This window comes from Zootoca vivipara, chromosome 5, assembly GCF_965207765.1.
Source record: "Zootoca vivipara chromosome 5, rZooViv2.hap1.1, whole genome shotgun sequence".
Taxonomy (NCBI): Eukaryota; Metazoa; Chordata; class Lepidosauria; order Squamata; family Lacertidae; genus Zootoca; species Zootoca vivipara.
In genome coordinates this window covers 14,686,497-14,710,722 of record NC_142588.1, presented here as the reverse complement: position 1 = coordinate 14,710,722, position 24,226 = coordinate 14,686,497, and the positions used below count along the sequence as shown (strand labels likewise).

Here is a 24,226-nt window from a genome sequence, read left to right as displayed (position 1 = left end):
TATTCAGAGGCAGACTGCTCCAAAAGTAGAGGCAAAGCATATACATTGTGGCTAACAGCCATTGATAGCCTTGGCCTCCGTGAAATTTGTCCAATCCCACTTTAAAGCCTCCAAACTTGTGGTCACCACTACATCTTCTGGTAGCAAACTCCATAGTACTTCCTGTCCTGAATCTTCCAACATTCAGTTTCATTGGATGACCCCAAGTTACAGTCTGACAAAAGACTTTGTCCGCATCATGCATAATTTTATACAACATTATCATGCTCCCTCTACTCTTCCTCACCTTTTCTCTAAACAAACTTGCTTCACAGGGGAGTTGATCCAATTCTGCGATCATTTTGGTTGTCTTTTCTGAACCTTTTCCAACTCTGAATTAACTGCAGATTAACTTTCTTTGTAAGAGTCCTCTTAAAAAAACTTAGATTTTAATGCTGTTCACAAACATGTCTCCATACAGTGTCAACTGGGGCCCAAGAACTGACTGAGCTGAACAATTGGGGGGGGGGAATAGAGGCTGCTGTTCACAGGGTTATTTTTGGCATGTTTTGTAAAAGTGCTGCTTCATACAACCAATCAGTGGGCTTCTGTCAAACCCAAATAGGAATTACACTGCTAGGATAATGTATGAAATAAGCCTATGACAGACTCATGAATTGTTAAGTTATTGTTACTTGTTTTTGTATTACAGGATTTTGGGGTAGATATTAGATACATTAGCTCCTGATGGAACAATTCTCCGTGGATTTGTATAATATCACAGCTATGGATTCTACAGATTAAATATGTGCAGTAGTACAGAAGTACTTTTCTTTGAAATAAAATCATTTCCCTCTCTCATTTTTCATCTGGAACTGTAAAACAAACTATTCGTTTCCCTTTTCCACATACTTGAGTTAGCCTAAAACTCAAAGAACAATTCAGAACTGTTTCATTCACCTTCACATTTGCTGTGTGGATTCACATTTTTCATGGGGGTGGGATTATAGGCTACTACCAAGCTGCTTAAGGGGTTGCTCCACATCAGGTTACCAGGACACACACACACTACCAAGGAAATGTTGTGGCATGAAGCCTCTAGAAAAGGGAAATCTTGAAATAGCTACAAAGGACTTCATCTCTTACTAGTGAACTTAACAGCTGTCATGGACTTACTTGCATTCCATCTGGAAAAGAACCTTTAGGACAGGCACCCCAACCTGTGGCCCTCCAGATGTTTTGGCCTACAACTCCCATGATCCCTAGCTAACAGGACCAGTGGTCAGGGAAGATGGGAATTGTAGTCCAAAACATCTGGAGGGCCGAAGTTTGGGGATGCCTGCTTTAGGACAAGGGTGTGGAACAACACTTGTACATAAAGATGTATGTGCATTCTAAATGTTGTGCTCTCAGTGTTTAGAATGATGTAAGTTTTCGTTTAAGACTGAACAAGTACCATCATGGAACTGATGGAGCATGGGACTTTTGATGTACCACCCGCCACTGCAAATATCCTAAGTGGGGTGTAAATGTTTTAAACAAACAAACAAACCTTGACACAAACAAACAAACAAACAAACAAACAAACAAACAAACAAAAAAAGTATGGCCCCTTCCATAATCTCTCCGCTACTTAAACAAAACAGATGGAAGCTTTTCTATACCTTTGGGCTGGGTTTACAATACATCTATTCACCTGTTTCTTTGATGTAATAAATGTATCAGAGAAAATGGTGTTTCTTTCATTAATACTGTGGTTTAAAAACAAAAGACGTTGTGAAGTGGACACTAAACAAATATCCAGAAATTGTTTTTTTCTCAATGAAATTCTCAGCTCTGGAACTGAGCATTATGCAGGTTTTGGAGAGGATGTATAAACATATCCATTTGGCTTCATTGAAGTTTCCCACATTATATTTCTTATCCTCAACAGATCCTATTTCTTACACCAGTCATTAAAAAGGTAAAGGGACCCCTAACCATTAGGTCTAGTCTTGACCGACTCTGGGATTGCGGCGCTCATCTTGTGTTATTGGCTGAGGGAGCCGGCATACAGCTTCCAGGTTATGTGGCCAGCATGACTAAGCCACTTCTGGAGAACCAGAACAGCGCACAGAAACGCCGTTTACCTTCCCACCGGAGCGGTACCTATTTATCTACTTGCACTTTGACGTGCTTTTGAACAGCTAGGTTGGCAGGAGCTGGGACCAAGCAATGGGAGCTCACCCCGTCACAGGGATTCGAACCGCCGACCTTCTGATCAGCAAGCCCTAGGCTCTGTGGTTTAACCGACTGAACCTGAGGATCGTATGGGTGCCACAATGCCACATTTTTCTCTCTTCTTTTTAAAAACTCTTAATGCAAATTCCTATTGTTGCTCCATCCAATCCTCTAGCACTTATAAATATTTCTATTTAAAGGTAAAGGGACCCCCCTGACAGTTAAGTCCAGTCACGAACGATTGTGGGGTTGCGGCGCTCATCTCGCTTTACAGGCCGAGGGAGCCGATGTTTGTCCACTTCCATAGACAGTTTTTCTATGGCCAAAATGACTAAGCCACTTCTGGTGAAACCAGAGCAGCACTCGGAAACGCCATTTACCTTCCCGCCGAAGTAGTACTACTTGCACTGCATGCTTTAGAACTGCTAGGTTGGCAGGGGCTGGGACTGAACAACGAGCGCTCACCCCATCACGGGGATTCAAACCACTGACCTTCCAATCGGCAAGTCCAAGCGGCACAGCGGTTTAAACCACAGCGCCACCCGTGTCCCATCCTTAATTTAGGTAAAGCTAAATCTTTAATTTAGATCCTAACTTCCAAATTTGCATGCAAAAAACATGCAAGTTGAGAATTTTGAGATATGTATTTATTTATTTTTTAGTTTTCTGTTTGAAAGTTCAAGTTAAGCTTTATGAACAAGATTTGAAAGGTTAACACTAAAACATTTGGATTACACTTCATCAAACACAAGACTACTGCTCAAAAATTGTATTGGATTTTGGACTTTCAACATCGATAGCATTAAATGTCAAAAATCTTGAGAGAGTGCAAAATGTATGCATACTTCTGTCTCAGCTTCACTTCTACCTCAAAGAGCCCTGCTTCTGCATCAAGTACAAAGCAGTGAAATAAATCTCTTCTTGTTCATCCCCATCATTGCATGAACCTCAGAATGGAACAATTTTCATAGTAGTTGGATCTTGTTCAGTTTTCTTGGTTTATCATGATAATTATACAAGGTGGATAAAAACTACAAAATCTCTTTAACTTGAGAAGTAACTCTAGCTTTCTTGAGTTTCAAAACAGAGAGCTTAAACAACTAATATACGGATTCTTCCCCCTAGTGCTCACTAATGTGACGGAAAGTGTCTGTTTTCCCAAGTGGCACGTAAGTACTAAAATTGCACTGCATTGCATTTTGCTCTCAGCAGGCAGCAAAGTGCAGAGTCAATGAGTTATTTTCCATCCTTTCTTTCAGGTTTCTCCTGCCATGGGCTGGGGATGGGGGTGCAGAGAATGAGAGCCTCAAGTGATTCCTCAAACCTGGCAGATACTTAAGCACCACCCCTGAGTTTAAAAACCCTCTAAAAGGTACCAATATCACCAGTTGTGCAAGAAAAGTGTGCTTCATTACAACGTCAATAGAGGCTTATTTTCACACAAAATCAATACTATCTGCAGCTCTCAAACTTCGTAAGATGACATTTCTTGGGAGTAACAAGAAAGGATCAAGTCCCCCCACTCCACCCATACTTCTGCAGTTTGTGGAAGTAAACTATCATTCTCCAGCAGAAAATAAGTGTCTCTTTCTTGGCTTTTCTTTTTCTTTCAGAACAGACAATTTGAGCACTCCTACCTACCACAGGAAGCATGAAACCAAGGGAGAATTGTCGTGGCCACTGGCCACAATCAATCCTGCTATCTAACACAGCAAAATGCACAGGGTGGGGGAAAAGACAAAGATGAAAGATGCTTTGGAGGAAACTTTGATAAGCAAACGTATCATTAGATCATGAATACAACCATTTATATTGCATAACATGTAAGCAAGAGTCGACTCCACAACCACTCGCTTTCTAGTATTAGAGGAGAATCAGAGATACCTCTCCCTCTCCAAAAAACCAGAAACACACACAGCATGAAATGCATAACCTCCTTTGGCCTTTTCAGAAGAAATGGCCACAGACTCAGGAATAGCGTATTTAATCTACATTTAAAGTGGGACCTGCAACTAGAGGTGAATGGATTAGCCTTTCTCTAGTTCACATCAGTTTTACATGCGCTCAGTCATATATTCATTCTAACCCATTTTTTGTGGATTAAAAAATGCACAGAAAATGTATTTAATTTGTACACATTTCATATACATTCCTCCTTCAAAATACTCATTTTTAAAATGCTTTCCCCTATAAAATGTGCATTTTTCTACAATGCACACATTTGGTGCCATTTTTCTTTTTTTACTGAAACTGCACCGTAAAATTTGGAGAAGTGTGTAGTCTGCTGCTGCATGTCGGCCCATATACAAGTCTAGGACCAACCAATTAGGTAGGTTTGTTTTAAAATGTAGGCTAAATAAAAAAAATTCCTCTACCCCTACCTTTAACAAAATGTGCAGCATGGAATACCCCTGTTCAGATCTATAGACACTCCATTCCAGTCCACTCCCAAACAGCCTGTCGCCATTCCATGCCCACTGAGCATGTTCAGTCCCTAGGGCTTCTCTTCTAAAGGTATGGTTTTTTTTTGTAGTTCTACAAACATTGGGGTTTTCTCCAGCCTGATTATACAGAAAACTCCCAATTTATGCAGGGGTTATGTTCTGAGTGAATCACATATATCTGAAACACCATAGAAACAGCCTGTAAATACCTTGTTCTGCCCCCACCCCATGCCACCCTGCCCTTTTTTGTGATGTTTTTGGGTCACTTCCTGATTCAGCATGATGTGTATGTACGGTCACATACATATTGAACCCACATGAATGGGTGGGTTGCCTGTATCTCTTGTTAGTGGATGGTGTCATCTTGACTACATAAGGATAGGCATTCTAAGGACTCAGCTAGATTGGTAAAGAAAAAATGCTTTATATGTGTTGTATATGCAATATAACATTGTGCCACCAGATGGCGCTGTAGAGTCCCATTTTTGCTTACTGGATTTCCCTGTTTAAATTTACAATGCATTTAACTGAAACACTTCTCTGATGTGCATAGATCCATCATAAGAATGTACTCACTATGTAATAAAGGTCTTCCAAACACTTTGGAAACCAGTGAAGGAGAGAAGATTGCAGAGTGAACAGATATAGCATTCCGAAGGCAGAAAAGAGTATTTGTCAATCAGTAATGGTTGTGGGGAGGGAGAAGGCTCAGATCAGGAAGTTTTCTTTGTGAGAATCAACGTGGCACTTGTTATTTATTATTATTATTATTTATTAAATTTGTATACCGCCTTATACCCATAGATCTCAGGGAAGTTCACAACCAAGCATAGTGCCAGTATTTTCATTTGTGAAATGTTGGTATGTATGCAGACTTTATCCCTGACCTACCAAGTTCCTGCCTCTGCCACCTGGCCTTGCCCAAGAGGCTAGTAGTTTGTCATCAATTGTTGACAACCATACATAGGGGACCATATAGGGAGGGCTGGTAGGCTAGTCACTCCATGGGTTTTAGAACACAGGTCATTATTCTTTAGTGAAACCTGTATCTCTGCCAAGTTCACTGTGCTCAATTCAGACATCACACCCAACCATGGTTTGTGCTAATCACAATTTATAATGGAAAGATGATTGAAGCTTCCAAGCATACAATAGTCTCTCTTCATTTTATCTCAATACAGTGGTACCTCTGAATACGTACTTGATCTGTTCCGGGGTGCCGTTCTCACCCCGAAAAGTATGTATCCGGAACGGTGCTTCCGCGCATGGGCGAAGCACTGATAGAGTGCTTCTGCGCATGCGCAAAGTGCACAGAATGCTTCTGCACATGTGCACACGGCGGAACCTGGAAGTAAGCACTTCTGGGTCCGCCGCGTTCTTAAGCTGAAAATACGCAACCCACAGCAAACATAACCAGAGGTATGACTGTACACCATTTCATACGTTCATTCCTATCTCTATGGTATAGAATCTTACAGAATCTCTTGAGGCAGAATCTTAGCTGTAATCATAGCTTGACCATACACATGGCACACCAAAGCATAGTTAGTGCAAATCATGGTTTGCAAAACCACATAAAACAATAGTTTCACTTAAAACCATAATTTCCAGCAGTTTGTCAATTTAAACATCACACCAAACAATAGTTAAGGTTCCTTAATAAGTTGTGTAGAATATTGGTATTGAACTTGACCTAAGTTAGAATCTTCTGCAGTACAAGCTTTGTGTTCTAAAAATGAACTATCTCCCTTCATTCCTGGGTACAAATGTAATTCACACGTGCGCACACGCATGCATGCATGCCCACACACAAACAAAAAACAAAACAACCACACCATTAGAAGTTGCCGTCAAGAAATCACGAGCATATTCATTGTAACAGCTGCCTTTGAACTTTGAGGGTGGATATTCAGACTCTAGGAAATATGCCATTCAGGTGTGAAATTTTTGTGTGATTAGCTATACTATCTTGTTATTTAATTCACACACATGCACACGTGCATACAGAGCCATTAGGTGTGTGTAGAAATGGAACCTGAATCTAGGTGGAAATCAGCTTTTGATGTTAGCTGGGTTCTAGGAATAAAAGTTGCCCACAAATGACAATCAGAAATAAAAAAAATAAAATGGCTAGTAAACTGGTCCTGTGGATTAATAATCCCAATCTTCCATTAAAGATTAAATTTATGTGCATCCATGCTCCCTCACCTAAGTATAGAACCAATGTCCACTGAGAGGGTCATCTTTCGAACAAACGTCTAGAGACAGACTCCTGGGAATGTCCATGCTTTTAAACATATTTCAGTCCCAACTTATCCTCCTCTTTCTTCTCTTTCAAAAACCACCAATCTGATCATGCAGTTATTTTATAGCATCATTGGAACAAATACACAAACATCTGGAATCATGAGGTATATTTAATTTTAAAGGGTTCATTTGCCTGAAATGGTAAAATCATGAAAAATTGCCTGTCTACAAGCTTTGAAAAACCAGATGATGAAGCCGTTTGGCTACAGACATTTACAGTCAATTGAAATTTATTGAGGTGCACACCTGCTACAGTCTCCCTACACACTCATATAACACCCATCAGCCTTAATGATTAATTTTTTTGTGTACTAACTGCAGCTATTGTTTCAGTAAAAGGTACAGACTGCTCACCAGAGTTTAATTCCATGTATAGAGGCATGCTGTGGTTACTTAAGACTCCCCTATATGATGGCTGTTCTTGGAAAGTAAGACTAGTTTAGCCTAAATATTCTCAAACTGAGTGTTATTGAACAACCCCCACTATTAGTCAAGAGACATTTTTAACAGCCCTCCAGAAGTTGTTATATCCCAGTTCCCATCAGCCCCAGCCAGCATGGCCAACAGCCAGGGATGGTGATGATGAAGAAGAAGAGTTTGGATTTGATATCCCGCTTTATCATTACCCTTAGGAGTCTCAGAGCGGCTAACAATCTCCTTTCCCTTCCTCCCCCACAACAAACACTCTGTGAGGTGAGTGAGGCTGAGATACTTCAAAGAAGTGTGACTAGCCCAAGGTCACCCAGCAGCTGCATGTGGAAGAGTGGGGACACGAACCCGGTTCACCAGATTACGAGTCCACCATGCTGAACCACTATACCACACTGGCTCTGATGGGAGTTGTAGTCCTAGAACAACTGGTGAAAGGTTATAAAATATGTTTATTCACTAAGAGTTTCTCACCCCTGTTTCATAGCCTCCCCAAGAATTAACAATATGAACCAAAAGCAGCAGCAAAGAACTCTGAAAGGGCAAGGAACAATCCATGCCCCCACTCTATACACACCAAGAAGATAATATTTATCCCACAGGGCTCTTAACACTAAATGGCACAAGTTGAAAAGAAACAAAACCCATGCAACATTCCTCTCCTAAATTAATATGAGTTAGCAATGGTTCAGGGACGCAGGTGATGCAGGGTCCTTTACTTTACTTTAGCAATGGTTCACTACATAGTGAATGAACTATGGTCGTTCCTGGCAATCACCCAAACTTGGAGAGACTCATTCCACTCCAGGACAGACCAGTCATGGGGGAATCAGAGTGGGTGAGTGCTGTTGCATTCATCTCCTGCTTTGGGGCTTTGCATGGTATGCCATCATGAGAAGCAGAATGATGGACTAAATGGGCCTTTGGCCTGATCCAGAAGGGCTCTTATACATGGGTGGACTAATAGCAAAATTACCATCTGAAGTGACATTCCTTATAGCATGTTTTGCCCTGTACAGTGGTAACTCGGTTTAAGTACCTAATTGGTTCCAGGGAGCCTTTCGCTCCCCCAAAAGTACTTAATCCAAGCACCTCTTCTGCGTGTGTGCGAAGTGCCGATAGAGCGCTTCTGCACATGTGCGTGCCGCGGAACCCGGAAGTAAACACTTCCGGGTCCGTGGAGTACTTAAACCGAAAGTACTCAAACCGGAACGTTCTCAAACCAAGGTATGACTGTATCCAGTGCGAGGCTTCCAAAAATGCACTTTCAACCAACAAAAGTGAAAACACCAAAAAGATTAAGGTGGGGCATTGCTGTGGAAGGCATGGCATCTCTTTTTGTTCCAATGCATCTGTTGACTTGACCAAGAGATTGACTTCCAAACTTTCCCTTCCTTGCCAATTCTGTTTATTTAGCTTTGCAACCCATGTAATGAACTCATGCTAGAGGCAGCTTTCTGCTTTAACATGCCTTCCTCATGGTCTAGATACTTCCACCATTCTTCTTCATCAGCAGGGCTACACAACAGTGACAGCGTCCTGAACGTCTATGGCTGTCCTGAATGTCCACGAGAAATATTTCAGAAAGTGTTTCAAGAGGCCTAAAACGTTTTCCAAAATACATCTGAAACCATAATGTTTTGCATTGTTTCACTTGGTGCCATTTAACAACAACAACAACAACCAAACACAGCAGCATGGAAGAAATCCTGCAAGTCAGCCACTAATCTAAACGTGTTGTATGAATTAAGACCTAGAAGAAGGTACTAACTCTAGCAAACTGCTTTAAGAACCTTGGTACAGTATTCCTGTGTCTTTCATAGATAGTAACATATGTCCACCTCTTTCCCATATAATAGATAAGACATTGGAGTCATGAGTAGAGGGGAAATTCATGTGCTGTAAAAACTCAGGGGCTATTCAAATGATACTTTCCCAGTCTCACTTCTATGTTGAGTGAGATAAGAAGCAAAACATGCCAAGTTCCTGCATTTCCTCACAAACTTATAACAACCCTGTAACAATCCACTGCAATAATGGAGAGTGGCAATACTAGAATGGGCCTCTTCTGCGGTAGCTCCCCGTTTATCAAATACGCACCTCAGGGTGGCTCACCTGGCACCGTCATCTTTAGGTGCCAGGCAAAAACATTTCTCTATAACCAGGTCTTTGGCTGATTGAACAATCTATGGACTTTTAAATGTGTTTGTGGGAGGTGGGGTATTGGTTTGCACTTGTATTTTGTGTTCTCATTTTGTATTTTTATATTGTAAACCACGCTGTGATCTTCAGCTGAAGGTGGTATACAAAGTTAATTAATAATAATAATAACAATAATTTGCAACTCCTGCTTTTTCCTGCTGCTGTACCTAGTCCTGCAATACGTCTGGATACCACTAAATATAACTGTAAATCTTGCCATCTCCCACTACTTTATCAAATTGCTCTTGCACCTTAATCCTAATCTTTTGTTAGCAGTGCGTTCATTTTGTGGCAGTATGCACAATCTTACACATTTAATTGTAAGTCTCAGAAAAGGTCCATTAGCTTGCTTGGCAAGTGAATGCGGATCACCTCTTCCTTTTCTCAAAATGTCAAGACTCATGGCTGAAATTCAGGAAGGTAGATGACTTCACCAATTGAAAGCATTTTCCCACTTCAAATCTATTAACTGGTTTTCTTTCCCGAGTGCCTAAAGAAACATTTCATCCAAGCTCTCAGCAAAGCCTCTGAGAGAGTTTATGTACAATTCCAAGCTCGTTCACCCATCCCTCATTCCACATGACTTCCTGCTCCCATCATTATTATACACAAGACAGTGGTACATTTCTATGCCAAAGTTTTAACAGCCTACAGTATCCTGATAGAAACCCAACATTCCTTTGAAGCACAGACGAGAAATTGTTGAGCTTAGAAAGTGACAGCAACATGAATCCAGTGACCCAGATAAATGTATGTTTTGAACCATATTAAGTCAAGGGTCAGAATCAAAACTAACAGCAATGTATTAAACATTCAGTAACATCTGTGTGGTTCCTAGAAAAATGCAGGCACAGAAAATGACTCACATCATTGTTGTACAAGTAAAGGAAGCTCAGTTAAAGCTGGGTTCAAGCTAACACTTCATCCTGAGCGAAGCATACTTACTACACGATATGCAATATACGGCCAGGTGACCCAGCAGGAAAAGAGGAGAGAGGGAGGTGTGAATTGGCTGGATTACATAAGTCACCTAGTTTTTAACTAGCCCTTTTTTTGCCTCTAGGTAAAATTCTTATTTTCAGATACTTAGATGCTTTGTTCTGTTTGGAGTGGCCTAATTTTGCTAAGGAAGTACCGGTAAGGTTCATGTGACTGTCAAGCTAAAAGTCTGCACTAGATTTATCACTGGCTTATACTGTATTTTGTCATGCTGTTTTCAGTGGTTGTTGCAAACGTTTAAACCCTTGTTTAATCAATAAATTATGCAGGGCCGTCTTAAGCGTATCTGGCGCCTTGGCGCGAAGATCCCTCCGGTGCCCCCCACCCCGTTTTGCAGCGTACAGTTGCGGCTGCCACAAGCACAACAGCGCAGTGCCCCCCTGGCGGCCCAGCGCCCTGGCGCATTGTGCCACCCAGCCTTGCCTTAGAGCTGGCCCAGAGAAATTGTGTTTGGTTTCTTATGCGTACAGTTGCTGAAGGGGCAAACTTTTGCCATTTCAGACTACAGGTAGGGGATCACATTATGGGGGGTGCAAATCCATGCCCATAGAAAACTACCACATCAGAGAGAAGGCTAAGCTAGAACAATTCTCCCTGAAACCTACCATTTTTATGCAGAGAGTATTTTATAAATGGAAGAACACTCAGACATGTGGGCAGCCTGAAGTGCTACAGCCCAGGAACAAGTTTTGCTGCAACCCCAAAGTCATTTGCGACTGACTTAACTGTCAGGGGTCCTTTACCTTTTTTAAAAAAATTAATGAGAACTAGGCTATGGTGCATGCGAACAAGCATCCACACACTGCTTCAGACTGATATTGTATATAAAGTGGTTGGTTGGTGGTGTTTTTGCCATAAATTAACCTGGAAGCTATACGCCGGCTCCCACGGCCAATAATGCGAGATGAGCGCGCAACCCCAGAGTCGGTCACGACTGGACCTAATGGTCAGGGGTCCCTTTACCCTTTACCTTTACCTTTAAGCTGTGAAGCATGGGAGCAGACACGAAGGGACCCCTTTTTATTCCCACCACTCTGGGCCTTATAAAGCTTCGGAACAAAAAGTGGTCCACAGCCAATACAGAGACTTCTAAACAAAGGGATAAAATAGTTGTAGCAATGAAAGAAAAATATTATTTTAGCAGCTGAAATAAATGACAGGAAGGGGGTGGGACCAGCTGGAAGGGTTGCATGCATGCACTGATGCTCTGTGAGAGCAAAGAATGTGACACTGGGTGCAAATTTCAGTTTCCAAAGGATCTTGGCTTTCATTAAATAAGAACAACACACAAAGATTGTCTTACACTTCAAAAGATGAAATACAGTAGGCAAGGCCTGTCGAAATCTCATGGTTGGATTAGGACATACACTGAATTAGAATGCACATTTTTACATGCGGCTGAAATGGTTAGAATTCGCACTCACTGCCCTGGTAACAAATGATGCAGAAAGCTGTTCAAATCACTTCTATGGCACTCCTTAACATATACAAAGTGCCACAAGGGTTGGGGATGAGACTTCTACTTCACTCCTGCCCCACTGTAGAATAATTGTGTGAAATTAGAACACTTACCAAAGTTTTAACAAGGGGGGGGTGGAGATTCTGATGTTGGAAACCCTTCAGAAAATGAGGTTGAAGACTCAGAAGCGAGAAGGCAGGCAAGGGCAGGCCGGCCTAATTATTGGGTTGCAGCTTCAGACACTACATAGGACTCAGTCTCAGTTTGTTGTTGAAGAACAACCTGAGCTATTTGGCAAAAGAAGGGTTGAAGTGATAAGAGCTGGTGGCAAGACAGGAGAAACAGACCATAGAAAAGGAAATACAGTGGTACCTCGGGTTACAAGCACTTCAGGTTACAGACTCCACTAACCCAGAAATAGTACATCGGGTTAAGAATTTTGCTTCAGGATGAGAACAGAAATTGCGTGGCGGCGTGGCAGCAGCGGGAGGCCCCATTAGCTAAAGTGATACCTCAGGTTAAGAACAGTTTCAGGTTAATAGCAGACCTCCAGAATGAATTAAGTTCTTAACCCGAGGTACCACTGTAGCTAGAACAAGTTCTACTGGCCAGAGTAGCAGCACAACGTGACATCTACACCTGGAGACATTGTGCAGTTTTCCACAGAGCTTTTTAAAGTCAAGATGATCTAAGCTCTTTTTAAAAAGTAGGAGATGAGGAGATGGACATGTTTTGATCATGACACTATGTAGATGCCCCATAAAAAGTGAGTGAACAAAGAGCTCACTTTCTATTCCACAGCAAATACCCAATGGGAAACTTCCTTGATGACTTCATGTCAATTAGTCTGCCATTTTGCAAGGTATTATTTTAGTGCACACAAAAATGTTGAATTTTGGTAAGTAGTGTTTGCGAACTTTATCTCGGTCTAAGAACAGAATCTGAATGGTGGAAGGGCACTGGTGGCGGGAAGCCTCATTAGGGAAAGTGCACCTCATTTTAAGAACGGTTTCGGTTTAAGAACAGACTTCCGGAATGGATTAAGTTTGTAAATCGAGGTACCACTGTATATGTTTTACATTGGCCAAGGTGGAGCCAAGAAGTTAACACAAGCACATTCTGACTCATACTGATAGCTTCTGAACTTGGAGAAGAAGTAGGAAAGAAATCCTTGAGGAATAAGAACAGGCTACTCTTCCTGTCAATCAACCCTCATATGTTCAGCTTATTGCAAGCACTGTTGCTTTACTCCCAACAAAAATGGTTTGCTTGCTCGTAGGGATGGGAGCAAGCTCTCTAAAGTGTTGCAAATACACTATGGAAACCAACAAAACGAAAAGCCTCGATATTCATACCCACTTCTGCCTGAAATGGAACTCCAATATATTTTAACCACTTACATTTCCCCCCTTATTCATCTCATTGCACCATATTAAATGCATTAAAGCAAGCACTTCCTATTTATAGTCCACGATTAAACATATTTTATGATTCCTCAGGTTAACTAAATGATAAAAAACTACCCACAGGTTTTTTTGGGGGGGATAGCTCACATTAAGAAGCTTCACACAGATATACAGAAAAATCAATTGCTAAGCATAAAGTGCAGCTCACATTAAGGAAACTACAAACTCTGACTAATTATGATAAGTTGCTATGTAAATTACTCTGTGACATTCCCAGCAATCAATCTCAAATTTAAATAGATGAAGCCTCCGGCTGTAAACTGGGATAGGAACCTAACAACTGTATCAACCACCATCACCACAGTAAAGATTTGCAGTGAGAGCATGAGCCAGATAATTACCTTTTGGGAAGCAAAAACTCATCTCTTTTTTATGCCAACATTTTTAAAAAAGGAATTCAGTTTTGCAGTGTGGAAGAGGTATATTGTACCCAATGCACATCCTTTGAGCCTAGTCCCTCCATTTTAGCAGTGATGGGGACTTCTGCCACCCCACCCCACTGCTCTAACAAAAGTTTCTTTGAAACAAGATGGGTATCCCATTAGTCACATTTTCTCATACAAGTCCCTGCAAAGATGGCACATCATCATTCCTCTTGTGGCTACATTTGGAAAGCTTGGAATTTATGCTACTTGTTGAGGATGGGGGACTGCTTTTAAACTTCAAAGGCAGCCCTTGGTCCACTTTTTAAAACTTTAATTTACACCCGTGACAAAAAAAGTCCTACAAAACCCTGTTCTGTTCCACACAATGAACCATCAGGCATGGATCAACTCAGTTTGCTGCAGCAACCCCCCCCCCAGCATCTCTTGACCCTGTTCATGTATAGGGGAAGTTACGGTTGTGTCATTTATTTATGATAAATCTCATTTGCCATTTTATTGCTCATTTCCCCAGTTTAGAGAGATCCTTTTGTGTTGTTGTGTGCTTTTATCACCTGCAAATGTGGACCCACTTCTTACTCCTCAATTAGGAACAGATCCAACTGGGAACAGGTTAAATGGCATTTATTTTTTGCCATCCACTTCTTACTGCCCTGCATTGCGAATAGTCATTGTCCTTCTAACCACTTCCTGTTCTTTAACCAGTTTATCAGGACACACACTCTTTATCTCATAACAGCAAAGTGAAGGGCATTATCGAAACTTTTTGAAAGTCAGTCCAAGTACATAGTATCTAGGGGAAGAGACCATCTACATGTTTTTGACAGACTAGGGAACAACTCTAGGATTAGTGAGGCACAACAAAATTCATGAAGACTAAATATTGCTGAAGACTTCCAGTTGTTTGCAGCACTAAGAAACAGGAACAAGCAAACAAAGGAGAAACAAATCATCCTTTTAAGTCAATGTCTATTTTAACTAAAATTCCATACAGTTTACTTTGCTTGATCAAGAAACACTATAATCATTCTCGATCAAGAAGCACTTTATTTTCTTTCTCCTGCAAGGTATCCCTGCAATAAAGCAATGGGTATGGTACTTGAAGATGAGGTATAGGAGGCTAATGTACATGGAACCTTTACAAGTTTTAACAAGGTCGCTGGTTACTTCAGCAATTAACCTTCTGCCTGTACATTTAAAGAAAAATGGCATTTCACTATTTCTTCTTACAGCAGAATTACTGTAACAGAATTGCTGATAAATATCAGAGCTTGCATACTGAAATTTCTCCATGTTCAAATGCAAAAAAAATCTTCCTATTCTTTTGTGCACTTAAACCCCTGCAAAAATCTGAAATTTGGTAGGGGAAAAAATGGACATTTCAAAAGATTCACCAGTTTGGATTTAGCTCACTTTTTCTAATGCCATGAGATAACAGGGGGAGGGGGCATCATGGTAGAGGACATACCTACCAGGCTGAGATGGCTACAGTGGTACCTCTGGTTAAGAACTTAATTCGTTCTGGAGGTCCTGAAACTGTTCTTAACCTGAGGTACCACTTTAGCTAATGGGGCCTCCCACTGCTGCTGTGTGGCCGCCGCACCATTTCTGTTCTCATCCTGAAGTTCTTAACCCGAGGTACTACTTCCAGGTTAGCGGAGTCTGTAACCTGAAGCATTTGTAACCCGAAGCCCTTGTAGCCCGAGGTACCACTGTATAGGTAAAAGGTAAAGGACCCCTGGACTGTTAAGTCCAATCAAAGGTAACTATGGGGTACGGTGCTCATCTCTCTTCAGGCTGAGTGAGCTGGTGTTTGTCCACAGACCGCTTTCTAGGTCATGTGGCCAGCATGACTAAATCACTTCTGGCGCAACGGAACACGGTTGTGACAAGTGCCAGAGTGCATGGAAATGCCGTTTATCTTCCCTGCCGCAGTGGTACCTATTTATCTACTTGCACAAGCATGCTTTTGAACTGCTAGGTTGGCAGGAGCTGGGGCAGAGCAACAGAAGCTCATGCCATCACAGGGATTCGAACCGCCAACCTTCCGATTGGCAAGCCCAAGAGGCTCAGTAGTTTAGACCACAGTGCCACCCATGCCCCCAAGATCACTATGCAGCAGTCTATTGTTAAAAAGAAAGCCATAGCCATCTTTAAATGGTCAGAAACATTAGTTCTTTTCAGCATTAACACATAGAATATGCTGAAGGGGGAGCGGGGATACATGGCTAGTAAATTCCCAGTGTCAGCAAGCCCTTCTGGCATGCCCCCAACACCTGTATGCTTTGAAAAGGCTTCCAAATGCTTCCACTTTTGTACATGAACAATTGAGGTTCCCAGTGAAGAGGAATACCTTACAAGCACTGCACATACCGGTAGCATAGCTATGCCTGCCTACCTGCCTCCAGCAGCATCTGAAATTTAGTCCAGAGGCATGCAGTTCTTGTGAGTCCTCCCTGTCACCACCTTCACTCTGGTAAATTAACTTAGGGAAAGGAGGGAGGAGAAGCAGCAAGAAAGCCTCTTGGTTTTATCATGCTCCTAGTGATATCACTGAAATCAATTTGCCATGGGGGGTTTAATAGAAATAAATTTGGAATGAGGGCCTGAATTATAATAATTAGGTGAAAATAATTAGTTTTAATCAGTTCCATTGAGAAATGGGTTGGGGACAGTTCACCAAATTGCTTCTAAAGCTCCCTTAGTTTTTTTTTTTAAAGGGATTTCATTTGGCATGGTGAGAGGGTCTGTGTTCAGGAACCAAACATCTAAAGCTGCTTGGGCACAAACAACTAGTTGCCGGTTCTTTGGATCTAGGACAAAGATTGCAAACTAAGCTGAGTAGGAAAAGCATAACTTCTGTCATATTTTTTCCTTTGTTCTAAATGAAGGGAAAAAATGAAGTGGAAATTGTGAAAATGTAGCCAAACACAGATGAGTTGGTTCTGTTTTTCCTCTTTTTGAGCCCCAAGCAGAGTTAATTTACAGCTGCCTTAAGTTGCTCACAAGAGATTCAGTCTTGTAAACAAGCCCCTCTGGAGATGAACAAAGGCAGTGGTCATTCTCTCCCTTAGCTTCAGGCTGCAAAGAATTCCCGAAAAGCTGTCAATATTTACATATGCAATAGCTGATTCAATCTTTTATGTGAGACTGAGACCATTCAGGGAATAGAAAAACCTTAGGAGTGAGATTCCAAAATGGCATGTTTATGTGTCTCATTCTTTTCTTGGTACACTCTTGACTCCAATTAGGTTTTGTGAGCTCAGAGAACTTCTTTGCGTTCTAAAGAAAAAGTTGATGGCTCACATACAATCTTCCAGCAGGATGTTCCAAACTCAATTCACAACACCTGGATTTCTGGAAAACATCCCTTAATTACTATTTCCTTGAGGATATATACATGTTAACTGTCAAAATGAGCCAATGGTGTCTTGCTTAGAGCCAATTTTACCTGACCCTTGGATAATTTTCCCTCTCCTTATTCACATATCTGGCCAAACTTAAATATTTTTAACTTCATTTCAGACCTGCTTAGCAACTTCCCACTGAAATCTCGGGGACTTGAAACTTTGACTGAATTGCCTCCTTCTCCCTGCCCACAGGGCTATGCAATTCAGCTTGAAATACAGGGAAGAGTACTCATTGGTTCAAACATTTATATTAAAAAGTATCTTTAACCCTTCATAGGAGGGTTCTAACAGGGGTTACAAAATGAGAACATTCCGATGTTGTATTGACACCATTTATATGCTGTATAAATAAAAATAGTGCACTGCATAGCCCCCCCCATAAAGGTCTCTATTTGGTAAGGCTACCTTGTCGATACATGACTCTTACTTTCAAAATCTCCCTTCGAAGAATCTATTGTATTATGTTTTCTGCAGAAGTGTGCTACTCTTCTGTTTATTTTATCCCAATGGCAACAATGTTTCTTTATTGTTTGTCTTGTTTGTACATTGTTTTTTGAAATCTAGCAAAATGAATCACCACAAGCTATGAACCGTTTAAAAACTACCTATTCTCGGGGTAGATTTACAGCATACATTTAAAGCACATTACTGCCCCTAGAGAATTCTGGGAACTGTAGTTTGTTGAGGGTGCTGGAAATCCTAGTTCTGTGAGGGGGAAGCTACAGTTCCCAGGATTCTTTGGGCAAAGTCATGTGCTTTAAATGTGTGTTGCAGAGCCGTCTTTCCCATACGGCTTAGTGGTGCATTGCGCCAGGGCACCAGCCTCTCAGGGGCGCCCCAGTGAGTGGGGGAGCTGTGTGGCTTTGCCGGCTGCCTCCCCTTTCTGTGCACGCCTGCCAGCTGCGCCCAGTCAACCATACGGCTGGCAGGCATGCAGCTTGCCTCCCAAGCCTCCTTGGGAGGAGAGCGATCCCTGCAGCAGCTTAGAATGGAAGCTGTGCCCCGCCAACTATATGGCTGGCGGGTGTCCAGCTTGCCTCCCAAGCCTCAGCGGTAGGAGAACAATCCCTGCAGAGGCTTAGGATGGAAGCTACGCCCCACCAACTATATGGCTGGCAGGTACGTAGTTTCCCTCCCAAGCCTCTGCGGGGATTGCTCTCCCGCAGCGTCATGGGGAGAGTTGCGCACCCCCCTCATGGCTGGCAGTGTGCAGCTTCGCCCCCCCCTATCCATAGTAATTTGGGGGCGCTGAGCAGATATTTGCACCCTGGCGCCGCATCTGCTAAAGATGGCCCTGGGGTGTTGGACAACTTTTACATACAGGAATTCTGTAGTGGATCTCCCCTTGGCCTCCCTAAAATCATACAACCTAGTGTTGCAAAGCACCCAAAGATTACCGTTCCCCCCCCCCATCCTTCCAGCATTTGGGCATCAGGGTATAAGGTAAAGGGTGTTCTTGGCTGATCACAGAAATTGTGTTGGGATACACAAGGACTCTAAAAATAATAGCCCTAACTGTTAATCTGCAAAAGAAATTTTGCATCGTTTCCCTCCCTTGTATTCATTTTTATATTCCTTTTGCAACTCATAATAACCCATAAAACAAACTTCTCAGAAAAATATAGTAAAAATAATTACATAAGGGCAAATAAGCTATGAAGTTAGGTGAAAACTGATAAATTGATTCCAATAATTGATAAACAATTCCCATTTTACTCAGAGGTTATCAATGGTATATTCTCTTGACAATAACTAGATAGGTTAATCTTTCCATTTCAGTGTCTGAACAATAATCACTTTTTAAAAGATACTCAGTAAGTTTTCCTTTTTGTGCTAATTCCAAACCACTATTTTCTTCCAAGTGATTCAAGTATCCAAATGACATCTTTGTGAAATTTATTGAGAGCATATATCCTGTCTTACAAATTCCTCCTCACCAAATATTAGTTTTAAAAGAAAACCGATGACAGATAAAATAGTCCACATTTACTAAGTCTTACCTCCATTTGTTATTATGCACTTCAGTCTTGCCAGAGAGAGAGAGAGAGATCTCACCTGAGCTATACCACCTGAAAATTTCCTTTCGTATTAACATCAATTTTACAGGTAGGACCATAATACTATATTAATGCCCACTGGATCTTGGGTGTTATTTTTTTAAACTACTTGTATCTATCATTCATCTTTCCCAAAGCTAAAGTAATGCCCAACTAAGTAGTTTCTTATCTATTAATAGTATCTCCCTCAAAAGGCCTTCAGAATCTTTATGCACTTCCTCAAATGGTGTAAACTCTCCTCAGAGTCTCAGCTTTCCTTACTAATGTGTGCTCAGTTTTCAGTAATTGATAAAACAGCAGTCTGAAATTCATCTAATCAAGTTAAGGATGTTTCTCTTATAAAAACAAAGAGCTACATGTAGCATAGCGTCTAAGACAATGAAGTTCACGATTTCAATCTGCCGTTAACTCACTGAGAGGCCTAAGGCAAGCCACAGACTTAGTTTGCCCTCCGATACTTGGTGAATAATAGTTGCCCACCTGGCAGTTTTGATTGCAACACCATGAATAAGAAACACTTTGAAAAATAAACCATGGATGAATACAGATGATCAACTTACCAAGTGGTAAATGCCGGTATGCTTACCCATATCTTAGTAGCTAAAGTGTAATGAAATAGACAGCCATGGCTGGCTCTGTAGTACAGTGGTTCCTCGGTTTAAGCACACAATTGGTTCCGGAAGTCTGTACTTAACCTGAAGTGTACTTAACCTGAAGTGAACTTTCCCATTGAAAGTAATGGAAAGTGGATTAATCCGTTCCAGACGGGTCGCAGAGTACTCAACCTGAAGCGTACTTAACCCGAAGTATGAGTGTAATTGGTTCTGGAAGTCCGTACTTAACCTGAAACGTACTTAACCTGAAGCAAACTTTCCCATTGAAAGTAATGGAAAGTGGATTAATCCGTTCCAGATGGGTCTGTGGAGTACTTAAACTGAAAGTACTCAAACCGAAGCGTACTTAAACCGAGGTATGACTGTATTCCGCAGTTGCTGTTGTTCTGCCCTTATTCATTGACTTACTCTGTTGCTATGGAGTTTCTTGAATCAGTTGCCAGGAGCAACTTCACATCATTGGCTCCATGTTCTCTGGTGTAGCCCTTACAGATGCTCAAGTTGCAACAATTTATAGCAGTCAAACAACACATGGAGGGCCACAGGTTCCCTATTGCTCTCACAAAGCATGACTACAGTTCTTTGTCTGGTATATTTAGTCACTTACTTTACAGGACTACCACTGAGAAAGGAGACAAGATAGGAAACCTGCATAATGAACAACTGAGGCTGCAATCCAAAACCACAACCCACCATGCTGGAGTGAAGGGTGGGGGTAAATGGGGCAAACATCTCCCTTCATGCAACCCTACGCCACTCTGGTGGCCTTACTCCTGAGGTGGAAATCTTCCCTTTCTACCTGCCAAAAGAGCATCCCATGGAAATCAGCAAGACGGGACATTTTACAGTGACTGAGTCGGTACTGGGTCCATTGGATTTCCAGCTGACCTCGCTGTCAACACTTGATGATATCAGGCCTGACCTAGGCTGGCATAGCATGGAACAAAATTTTGCCTGCCCCCACCCTTCTGCCCTCGCCATTCAAAATACATCCTTTACTGCAACTGTTCATCTCTTTCCTTTTTCTAAGAATGCGCCATTTTTAGTTTTCAATGACCTGTGAGATAGATAGATAGATAAGATTCCTACCCTTCAATGGTAAACAGAGAATGGTAAGAAGAAGCAAATGCCAAGTAAATGTGTACTAAATAGTAAATCATAACTTGAACTGTTAATTGGAAAATAAACATATTTTAGTATTTTTATCATTTACAGATTTTTAATAAATAAATAAGGGGAGCATTCAGTTGTCAATTTAGCATACATAATTGTTCAGATCATTCCATCTCCCAGTAGAGTGCCTGTAAGGCTTGTTTAGATCTGTTAAAAACTAATTTTGCCAAATACACTGTTCTCGATATCTCAAAAGATTAGTGCATTGTCTCCAGGGTGCCTGCAGAGAGGTAGTAAACTTTAATGGCCATACAGTTAAGTTTTTTCACCTCACAGTCATGAATGACAATAGTTCCTTTGTGTGTGTGTGTCCATGTGTGTAGTGTGGTTCTTTTTGTTCTTACCTCTATGGTTGGTGAGGTCCCTTGATCCACTTGGCAGAGGTGTATAGTTCATCTGAGGAGAAATGGAGGCACCATCAGTTGTTGCCTGGGGGGAAGAAAGATAAATATAATTGATGCTAGTATGTATATTTCATTAAGAGGATACACTCGCACATGTACACACAATGCAAAGTACAATATTAGATATAAAATTAATTTTGCCACCTACCCAGAACTTAGATTGGATTTGGCAAAACGTAACTTTCAAGTGATTGACATGGTGAGCAAACTCTTGTTCACTTTTTAGGTTTTAATTGTTTTCATATCTCGACTGTACCACTTCAGGCTGCAGGTGGGGCTTGATGTGATGGTATGCTATGCGCTCTCTCTCTCTCTCTCTCTCTCTCACACACACACACACACACACACACACACACACACACACTGCCTTGATTGTATCCAAAAGCAAGCTGTTAAACCATGCTGTGAAACTTGCCCCAGGAGTACTGAAGTCTTTATATCATCCCGCCACCCCACCTGAACACTAAAATGGCACGCTCTGGCAATCTGCAAGTCAACTCCAGGAAATGGGGTATGAAACAGGCTTGATTTGGATAGCATTACAGTATGCTGCCCAGCTTCCACATACCTTCACAAGCTACCTATGGAGAGAGCTCCACCTCTACCAGCTGCAGCTTTGACCACTGGATGTGGCCATCCTGCCTTGTAAGCAAGATTAACTACTCTCAAAATCCAAACTACATGGAATATATTAAGTAAAATAAACTATAAGAGACGAGTATTAGTTTTTAACAATAAATCTCAAACACTGTTATGGAACATACTTAACTGTCCCATAACAACTGGAATATAAAATAAACCTATAAACCTTGTAATAACAGGTCTAAATTAATTTTGAAACAACCAAGCACACATTCAATTATTTCCTACTGGAAGAGGAGGAATTTTAGGCCTTACTATATTTACGACTAAGCATTCTAGGAAGCAGTATCTTTGTTATTACTAAATGCTATTACTACTAAAGCAGAGACATCATATTGCCGACAAAGGTCCGTATCGTTAAAGCTATGGTTTTCCCAGTAGTGATGTATGGAAGTGAGAGCTGGACCATAAAGAAGGCTGATCACCAAAGAATTGATGCTTTTGAATTATGGTGCTGGAAAAGACTCTTGAGAGTCCCATGGACTGCAAGAAGATCAAACCTATCAATTCTGAAGGAAATCAGCCCTGAGTGCTCACTGGAAGGACAAATTGTGAAGCTGAGGCTCCAATACTTTGGCCACCTCATGAGAAGAGAAGACTCCCTGGAAAAGACCCTGATGTTGGGAAAGATTGAGGGCACAATGAGAAGGGGACGACAGAGGACGAGATGGTTGGACAGTGTTCTCGAAGGTACGAACATGAGTTTGACCAAACTGCGGGAGGCAGTGCAAGACAGGAGTGCCTGGCATGCTATGGTCCATGGGGTCACGAAGAGTCGGACACGACTAAACAACAACAAATGTTACTTTTTTAAAAGCAAGAGACAGGTCTTATTTGTAAATCTGTATTATTCTAACATATATTACTTTAAAACATGTTTTAATATTAGGCCAACTTTTGTAGCATATTATGCCAACTGCTGTAGCAGTACATTCCGACAGGAATTACAAGTTGAGTTCAGAGCAACTAAACTCACAGAAAGATAATTGCACCTTCTGATCATTAAACCCATCTCAACTTAAAGTGTGAAAGCATGCATTTTGATCTAAAGAATACACTCTTTTTTGTTTTTGTTCCGTAGGCAAAAGACTAAACCTACACAGGAAGAACTGCACATGCTAACTGGCACAACCAACATGGTTCTTTCCCTGTTTTTAATGCTAAAATTTAAATTGTTGTTAACCTGCCCTGAGACCTACTGGTGAAAGACAAATAATAAATGTTGTTGTTGTTGTTGTTGACCATTGTATGGCACCAGTCCAAAAGCTGGTTATTACTCAGATCAGGGGTATAGGAAATGGTCCATTTTGTCTCCTCCACTCGGTGACATGCACACATCATCGGGAGGGGGCTCAGCACTTAGCCCAGCACCATGTGGCTTCAATGCGGCTCCTCCTCTCTTGCGCTCAGGAGGAAAGCTGTGCTGTGCACTGCCTCCTCAATCTTCGGGTCTCTGCCCTGTCCCAAAATACATGGGGGTGGGGCTGGAGACACCTCAGCCCTATAAAGTTGGCACCTATGTGTTTTGCTAAATCTGGTTTAACTTCATGAATGTCACTCAACCAAAGACTTATCTCTGCCTGATGTTTGCTATACTGTATTCATTTGCTGTGAAATTATTTCAATGTGCCATAACTTCTGAAGCAGGTGTGTTAGTGACCCAACAAAAACCAGACTGGTTTTCTCTGTTTGTTGTTGTACACATTTTGAAACCATTTATCCTACGATTGGGTTCTCTAGGGAGGGGTTATTTGTTTGTTTGTTTGCTTGCTTGCTTAATTTATTACATTTATATACTGCCCTATACCCGCAGGCCTCAGGGTGGTTTACAAAATCAAAATATTAAACCACAAAATCCATTATAAAAATAAAAACAACAACCCAATAACCCCCCACCCACATTTTAAAAGGTCATAGGGTGCCAATCAAATCAACCAAAGGCCTCGTTAAAAAAGACTGCTTTTGCCTAATGTTTGAATTCACAGTTCACCTGATTGAGCTTATTCTAGTATAGCAGTGAGTCAAGGACACTGAGCAG

At 41.4% G+C, this 24,226-nt stretch overlaps 1 protein-coding gene across 1 annotated transcript in view; it reads right to left on the bottom strand.

Moving 5' to 3' along the window:
* The window catches only part of LRMDA (leucine rich melanocyte differentiation associated), a 743,869-nt gene that overhangs the window by 100,410 nt on the left and 619,233 nt on the right, over positions 1–24,226 (bottom strand). Inside the window, exon 6 of the mRNA XM_060275030.2 lies at positions 21,487–21,571. Within this exon, the coding sequence (XP_060131013.2) occupies positions 21,487–21,571 (85 nt within the window). The remainder of the gene's footprint in view (positions 1–21,486; positions 21,572–24,226) is intronic.